We start from the raw sequence: 8,920 nt of genomic DNA, 5'->3' as shown, positions 1-8,920 counted from the left end.
TAACCCATTTTAGCGAAAATGAAAATTGTCAAAGCCCATTTTAGCGAAATAATGTTAACCTTTTTAGTAAATAAATAATATATAATAAATTAAAAAAATATTCAATAGACTCAAGACAGCACAATATAAAACAAATAATACATGTCCATTAAAATTCAGCACTAATGTTAAAAGTCTGTTCTAGCCTGAAATTGTAACCTAGAGAAGGTACGTAATGGGGTCTAGATATACCCCCTGTGCAATGCTGTTCATAGAATTTCATTAGGAACTGCTCTCTCTCTTTATCTTTTCTCGATCGTGGTGCACATTCCTCTATACTTCGTATCTTTATATATGTTCACTTGTTGTTTGTGATGGGCTATCTAAAATACAGGTGATCGGATTAATCCGGCGCTTAAATTGGCTCTAATGTTGGCGCTCAAATGTCCCCTAGTAGTTTTAATTTTTTCGCTCAAATGTCCTGCGCCCCCCCCCCCCCATCTCATTAGAAAGATATTGTTAAACCTTATAAACCTTATATAGATTGAAATTATCTATTCTTTTTTATAAGTGAACCTGATACTTGTGACAAACACAAATGATAACAACAAAAGTTAAATAGATTTGAATACATTGTTGTCATATTTATATAATTATGTTATTTCAAGTTATCATTTTATAACTTGGCTCATATGTGCAAATTGTAATTTTTCCGAAAAGTGCTAGTACTCTTTTGACTAAAATTCTGAATTTCCTTGATAACTTGTACAATTATTAATGATAAAGATTGGGTCGGAGCCTGAAATTCGGTGGTTTTCGTTTGTTGATGTGTTACATATTTGTTTTTCGTTCATTTTTTGTACATAAATTATGCCGTTAGTTTTCTCGTTTGAATTGTTTAATTTACATTTGTCATTTCGGGGCCTTTTGTAGCTGACTATGCGGTCAGGACTTTGCTCATTGTTGAAAGTCGTACGGTGACCTATAGTTGTTAATGTTTGTGTCATTTTGTCTCTTGTTGAGTGTTGTCTCATTGGCAGTTATATCACATCTTCTTATTTATAAAATATATTACTAGTAAAAAATATATTAAAGGTTATTTTTTCTTTCATCTTGAATTATTAAATATCGAGCATTTCCTATCCTCGTCTGCATTTAGTTTATATTTGAGGAATTTATCAGGGTCACTAGTTTTTCGGTATCAAAAAGATTTCGTAACATAGGATTAACTATAATTGTAATGTGATAAAAAAAAAGTCTGGTACGTAGTATTTTGTTTATTTTAACAGTAAAGGTAAAGTGTTTTATTCAACTTCTAAGGTTTTACAAGTCACTTCCTTTGGGACAGAATGTGCATTTTCATCTAGTCTTAGACATGATAATTTATTGACACTACTTACAAAGCAATCACATTATTTCCACACCCTCCATACACCCCCTTTTGACTTGAAATAAAAGGGTATGATGTCTCTATAATGATACTCAAAGTCAATGCTTATGAAAGGAGTAGGTCCGGTAAGGGCCGATTTTGGCTTCAAATTTTAATTTCATCTGACGAAAGATTTTAGACACTTTTTAAAAACGTTTAAAAGTGTCTATTTCCGTTATTCAATTAGTTTATATATGTGAAATATTTTAACTGATTTACTCATTAAAAACACTCCGATGTCAAAAATTCATGTGGCCGCATCCGTGTTCATCCTCAAACTTTACATATGTTATGTATTATCATCAAATACAACTTGCATTTCAATATTAAGAATGAACACAAATGCGGCCACTTTCATTTAAGACGGAAACCGTCTAAAATTTAACTAAAATGCTAGAACTGTGAAGATTTCAGTAATTTAGCATGACTTAATGATGCCAGTACCTAATACATGTATATGAACACTACGCTTTTCGTGAATTAAATACGTTAATTCGTAAACGGCGTGCTATATATATAGCTTGTATTGTCAAAAATAGCCCATATTTATTTAGCAGAAGCATTCTACTTTCCAATAAATAACCAAAGGTTTACATTTTAACAATTTTGTAATACTGACATGCTTTGGGGCCAAAAAGGGGTCTTACTGAACCTCCTCCTTTTCGACAATTAAAACAATCAAAGAAGGCATTATGTACAACCGAAAAGACAAAACTATAGAGACAAATAATCTGAACAATCATAGAAATGTGTATGGAAGACGATAGTTAGTTCTAAGGATACGTGGTTTTTTCAATCTTTTCACGGCATTTATTCTCGTGTATGCCACGAACAGTTTCGCTTTTTTAGCACGTAGACACATTATATTTTAGTAGGACTGCAACAACAACTTTCAAATTATAACAATAGACTATATATAGGTCGCATTTCTTTCTAACCAAAATTTTGTAAACGTTGTGTCGAGTTTGTTCTTCTTTTCTAAACGCTACAAAAGTAGAAACAAATACATCGTTTAATAAGTCTTTACTGGCTCTGTTTGAACTTTCAATAATGCATGCACATGTTGTTGGTAAACAGACTTTTTACAAACGTAGAAACAAACACTCCGTTTAATCAGGTTGAAGTAAGAAATAAATGTAGCGTTTGTACTAACAAACGACAAACTGCAGACGCATTTTTATCGTTTTCATAGTTTGTCAAAGTTTATGTAAACTTTGCAAACGTATGTTTGAAAGAAATGATCAAAACATAAATTATGTGCGCTTAGCCGTTTTTATCGTTTGTGTTAGAAAGAAATGCACCCATAGTATGTGAATCTGAGATTCATCAATTCAATTTCTTAAAATTTATAAAAATCATTGTAATAAATTGCTTTGCTCTTCATGGGCCCTTTAATTGGAATAAAAATATCTTATCTTATCTTATCTTATTTTTTAACGAAGTCGGGAAAATGGCAGTTGTTATCACATAGTCCGTTCCTAGTATGTTGACGTTTGTTTTTGTGGCAGATTTCTTCCGTTTTGTTTCCTCTTATAGTTGATGTGTTTCCCTGGGTTTTGGCTTGTGATCCGCGTTTGTTTAAGTTAAATCGATTTATGACTATTCAACAGCGGTATTCTACTATTGCCTTAAAATTATTTGCAGTTTTTCGGGGAGGGGGATTTCACATTGAAATTCGTTCACCTTACATCATCGCTACAGAGAAGTTACGTAATGTACGATATATATATCTTTGTTGAATTGTAATAAAATGGCTGATTGTTAAACTCTCCTCACTTGGTTACTGGAAAACCAATCAACACAGAACAAATAAAACAAATATAGGCAACTGTTGGTCACCGTACGGCATACAACAATAAACAAAACCAATATATAAAGCCACCGACATAAGACAAATGTGAAACAGTGCAAACGAAAAAAAAACCCAACGGGCTGTTTTAGGTAAAACCAATAAACGAAAAACAAAAATGACACAAGGCAACCAACAACGACTACTTAATAACGGGCACCTGAAACGAGACAGGTTTATAAAGAATGAAGTGGGTTAAACAAGTCATGATTGTCAGGGATCTGTCCTCTTGCCGGTTTGACCCTGCAGATGGAGCAAAATACTGTGGAAATTGTTTCTACTTCTCAAATTGGTGTTTACATCAAATGTTCCTGACTGTAAAATCTAATACTAGGGGTGTGAAAGAAATATCACGACGTGATATACACGGCTTGTCCATATTATCAAAAATTGAGAATGGAAATTGGGAATATGCTAAAGAGAGAACAACCCGAACAAAGAATAGAAAACAGTCGAAGGCCACCATCTAGAAAACTCCGCACCTGGGGGTGGGCCTCATAAGCTGACCATTAAATAAAAGTTTACCTGCCTGTAAAAACTACTATATGGGTTGTGCAACAAACTTTACGGCGTGATATACACGGTTGTTCCATATCATCTTATTATTCAATTAATTCAATAAAAATTATTTTAACATTTTAATACAAAATAACTTAATAAACATAATATACAATAATTTAAAGTCCACGTTATAATTCGTCATGTTTTGGTCCAGTGAATTCTTCATGGGAAATTTTCCCGTCTTTATCTTTGTCTTCTGTTTCAAATAAATCGTGAAGGACCTTCTGTTGCTGCTGAGAGGCTAAATCGACTGGTATCCCCTGCTGTACGGCTTGATGGGACAGGTACATGATTAACTGTAAAAGAAAATAATGAATGTCTGGTGACAATTTTTTTTAAAGTTAAATGCACTGTGAAAAGCTTTAAATTTGTATTGGAAAATATATTTTTTTACGAATAAAGATAGCTTTAGATTTCATATATGAATCAGGTTCTAGTATGAAGTTGCCTTCGTAGCAGCAGATACAAATGTTTTTGGGAGCAACATGGATGTTTTACATTCTGAAATATCGTTTATCGGCTTATTTTTGGCTTTATAAAGCGCTTGTGTTTTTGTAATAAACGGAAAAAAACAATACATCCGTTCCCTCTTTTTCATCCCTGGCCGCAAATATTTCCACGATTACAGTAATTTAATGAACGTGTTATATGAATTTTTACAGGGGACTTGGGAGCATAATCCATGTCAGTGTGTTATATCCCCTGAGCAGTCAGACGAAGTTCATATAGGTCACTGACAGCGTTTATGAGCCCATATCCAATATAAAGTCAAAATCATAATAACGTTACACTGGGGTGTCTGGATTACTACAATGTGGATTGCCGCAGTAATTGATATTCTTATTTTAATTTCGTGTTCAAATGGAAGATGGACTCATATACACAGTTACCTGTCAAAGTAACAAATCCCATTGCAGGATTTACTGGAATATTTTAATCCAGTAAAATATTGATTGATATACCTATATAAATTACTTGATACAGAATACAAACGATTATATATTAGAGATATGATGGTTAAGTATTAGAAAGAAACAAGCACACGGATGCCCCACTCGCACTATCATTTTCCATGTTCAATGGACCGTGAAATTGGGTAAAAAATCTAATTTGGCTTTAAATTTAGAAAGATCATATCATAGGGAACATGTGTACTTAGTTTCAAGTTGATTGGACTTCAACTTCATCAAAAACTACCTCGACCAAAAACTTTAACCTGAAACTCCCACTTTCATTTTCTATGTTCAGTAGACCGTACAATTGGGGTCAAAAGTCTAATTTGGCTTTGAAATTAGAAAGATCATATCATAAGCAACAAGTTTACTAAGTTTCAAGTTGATTGGACTTCAGCTTCATCAAAAACTACCTTGACCAAAAACTTTAACCTGAAGCGGGAAGAACGGATGGACAGACGGTACGACGAACAGACGGACGCAAATGACCAGAAAACATAATGCCCCTCTACTATCGTAGATGGGGCATAAAAAAAAAGATAATTTTACCTCGTCTCTTGTTAAGAATTTATCGTTGTCAATATCAATCATTCTGAAAACATTTGGTGGCTTGGGTCCATCGTGGACTTGCAATAATTCTATCTCGAACATAAGATTGGCGTTTGGGGGAATCACTTCACCTGAAAAAATACACATAAATGTTCATTGAGATACGAGATTGCATAAAATTTTACATATAAAATCAGGAGAAAAAAGAGAACTAAAAACATGGACATAATCTTAGATAAGTTCTATGATAATGGTATAATAGTTCAAACTTGATTTACATAACATGTGTGCATTAAAAGGAAAAGTTGAAACTACACAGTGAGAATTATTAGAATGTCTCCTTCACAATAAAGATTCAAAAGTTTTTTGACATACAGGAAATACTTATTTTTCCACAATTCAATTAGATTTATAATATTAAACTGTTATTCAGGGATGCCCATTAATGTCTTGAGACAAAAATACAAAAAATGGTTCGAAGGACATATATATAACCAGTAGTATTTTAAAGATTATTATTAAAGATCTAAGGACAAAGGTCACCGTATTGCCCTTAACAATGAGCAAATTTTACACAAGTTTTGAGTATTTGTTCAAACCAATTATTAAACACCGATTGCAAAATTATATTCTTTAAAAATAAACATCATACCTGATCCTTTTTCTCCATATGCTAGATTTGATGGAATTGTTAATTTTCTTTTTTCATTGACACACATGCCGAGTAGACCCTCTTCCCATCCTTTGATGACGGCACCAAGACCTAACTGGAACTGGAATGGAACAGCTCCTACTCTCTCGCGACTGAAATGGAAGAAGTATTTCCAAATATTAAAAATTCAAATATTAAATTTCATTGTTTTTGTTATTTCAATATAGAGTGTAAAAGATGTGACTGAAGCCCACTTTTATGAGGGATTAAAGTTGGAAATGCGCACACATTCAACGCTTTAAAATTTTATAATTATAAAATTTCAAAAATGAAACATTCAATTTTTATAGTTACATTTGTATTCTGTACTCATGAAAAATCTAGTTTAGTCAAGCTTTTCGTTTTTTACATATGTGAAGGTATTGTTTGTGGAGTGCACGTGCATTCGAGATGTTGCATCGTTTATTGGAAAATAGAAATTTAGTTTTGAATGCCGCGTGATTCGGTTGTCGGCCAATCGAAATTAAGATTCTTCTGAAACATCGGAACAATGTACTTATTTTAAATTTAAAAAGCTAACATTGGTGTAAAACACACGTGTACATGCAGGTATGTTAGACTATGAAATCAAAAAGTTAAACAATCATGTCAATTATATTCAAAGTCAAATTTTGTACATATTCATCTATTTGGAACACGTAAATGTTCATGTTTCCCTGCTCAAGGTCACAAATCATACTTCGGGCAACAATCACTCATATCAAAATGACAGGTAGTTAAAAATGATATACTTATGTTAGATACACACATCAAAGGATTATAGTTATTGTATACTATTTGTGACAGAGCTACAATACCACATACTTTAAGTGCAAATATTATTTTGTTGACGAATGATTTTATATTGAACATTGTTTGTTAAATGTATTTCACGGTGCATTTGGTTTTCCATATGTACTTTTCAATCGAAAATTTCATCATTATAATGGAGGACAGCATTTACATGTATTTGAGAAAAACGAAAATGACATATCAAATTAAGGGGCATGCAACCATGTGCTATTCTGGGGGAGGTGGACAAGATCATGTTTTGTGGATTGACTATTCACTTTCATCTGTTGCTATGTATGCTTATTTCTTACCGCGGGAAAACATATTTTCACCTAAGGACACAACTATATTCTCGGCCCCTCTGTGTTGCAGAATATTTATTGTTATCCTGGTGGTGGCAAAGTTATACATTTCCAGGTTTGAAGTGGCTAGAACATTCATTTTTAAAACCATACACCACCCCCACCGCCGTTTTTCCCCGCAACCCCAAAAATCAAATGTTCGGGCCCCTTTACTAATTATTTTCACATTCTTTAAATCGCATATAAATGCATGTGTTTATAAAATTTGGTATGAATACAAATAGTCAGGTGTATGCCTCCTCATCTCCGTTTACATATAGTATTTGCGTCTAGGCTAGGACGCAAATGGCGCAAAAGCAAAGGACCATATTCCTTGAAATTCTATTTTAGGCATATGTTTTACTCGAAGCAGTTATAGCAATTTATTAAACAAATGTGAAAAAAATAGATTTCATCCCTATTTTCAATTTACTGATTACTTCTTTGGGTGTTTTTTTTCGTGCTGTTTGGTTGCTTGCTCAATTATGTATACCTACATCTTAATTTATTCCGATTATCATAGGTAAGCACATGGGTTGTTCCGAATGCTTATCTGTTATTATTAGTTTCATTTGTGCTTGAATCATATTTCGGCAAGAAAACACAGGAGAAAAGTAAACCAGTTAACAATAGAACAATTTTAAATGCAATACGATTCAGGCCTGTTCCTAATATTTTGTAAATTACTAGTATCTTTATGTTCATGGTATTTGAAAACAAATAAGGCAAAAGAAAGATATGACAAAAAAGGCCAATAGAAAACATGTACGTACCTTGAGTCGAATTTTGTTCCATTTTCAAAGAAACCTTCATAATGCAAAACAACCATATCATGTTTCTGAACTTTTCTTGCGCAGTCTGGCGGTGGCGCCTGGATAACATCTATAACTAATCCCGATTCTCCAGATTGTGCATAAATTGTACTTATAACTGCCAACCCGAAACAAATTATTAATTGGGACCTCATTATGACCAGTCTATAGTATTGTTCGTCTCGGCTTAGTGTCCCGATTCAAAAGTTTAACATTTGTCAGCGTGCATCCAATTTTAATACAAATTTTCAAAACCGCCCAGGAAGTTCCTTATCTTAACCCACGTGGCATCTTTATAAGTTTCCACGTTGATTAGTATAGGTACTTAAACGGAAGTTGTTAAGATTCTATTGACAAGATAGATAGATATAAATGACTAGAAGATATTCTTACCTGAAGAGTTGAACAAGATAAGGTTTTCACACAATATCATGTAATATTGTAAATATTTATCACCTTAGGGGCTGATTTTGAAAATTATACAATAGAGAAAATGACATTTATTAATTTTCAAATTTTCAAAAAAAGTTGAAAAACTGCTTTTGAGAAACTTAGATGAATAATGATGAAAGTCCTATTATTTTATATTTACATTCTGCCTTGTTAACTAAGCTTCGCTAATGTAAAATAGAGATGTTGATAAGAATACCGATTTAAAAAAAACTTAAATAATAAAAAGTTTTATTTTTTTACGTTATATTTCAAAAAAGAAACTTTAATTAAATTTCAGAATATAGAAATTAATGAATGTTTCTATGTGATATAAATAATGAGAAAAAAATGTGCAATTTCTACTCCACAGACCTTTATATTGGTTTTCTATTTTTCTATATACATGTAGCTACACAAGTTAAAATTTGAATCCATACCAAAAGTACTGTATTGTATTCTATAAACGTCTAAAAAAATAATCAAACGTGAAGCAAATCAAACAAGATAATCAACGGTGTGATTTAGGGAGCTA

The 8,920-nt window shown here is 32.6% G+C and overlaps 1 protein-coding gene across 1 annotated transcript; it reads right to left on the bottom strand.

Annotated features, from left to right (window-relative positions):
• Positions 1–3,882: 3,882 nt before the first annotated feature.
• LOC143059356 (FK506-binding protein-like) lies at positions 3,883–8,237 on the bottom strand. The gene is made up of 4 exons (XM_076232841.1): positions 7,918–8,237; positions 5,973–6,124; positions 5,321–5,451; positions 3,883–4,114 (listed from the first exon to the last, which is right to left on the bottom strand). The coding sequence occupies exons 1-4, from the start codon at positions 8,109–8,111 to the stop codon at positions 3,947–3,949; spliced, it is 645 nt and encodes a 214-aa protein (XP_076088956.1). The 5' UTR covers positions 8,112–8,237; the 3' UTR covers positions 3,883–3,946.
• Positions 8,238–8,920: the final 683 nt, after the last annotated feature.

The sequence above is a fragment of the Mytilus galloprovincialis genome, chromosome 14 (genome assembly GCF_965363235.1).
Source record: "Mytilus galloprovincialis chromosome 14, xbMytGall1.hap1.1, whole genome shotgun sequence".
Classification (NCBI taxonomy): Eukaryota; Metazoa; Mollusca; class Bivalvia; order Mytilida; family Mytilidae; genus Mytilus; species Mytilus galloprovincialis.
The sequence above is the reverse complement of the archived record's forward strand: the minus strand, read 5'-3'. Positions and strand labels throughout refer to the sequence as shown.

Coding starts and splice junctions, on each gene's coding strand:
- LOC143059356 (XM_076232841.1), bottom strand. CDS start 8,111: ATGAGGTCCCAATTAATAATTTGTTTCGGGTTGGCAGTTATAAGTACA. Junction 6,125..7,917: donor GGAACAAAATTCGACTCAAG/GTACGTACATGT, acceptor CTTCCATTTCAG/TCGCGAGAGAGTAGGAGCTG. Junction 5,452..5,972: donor ATATGGAGAAAAAGGATCAG/GTATGATGTTTA, acceptor GTATTTTTTCAG/GTGAAGTGATTCCCCCAAAC.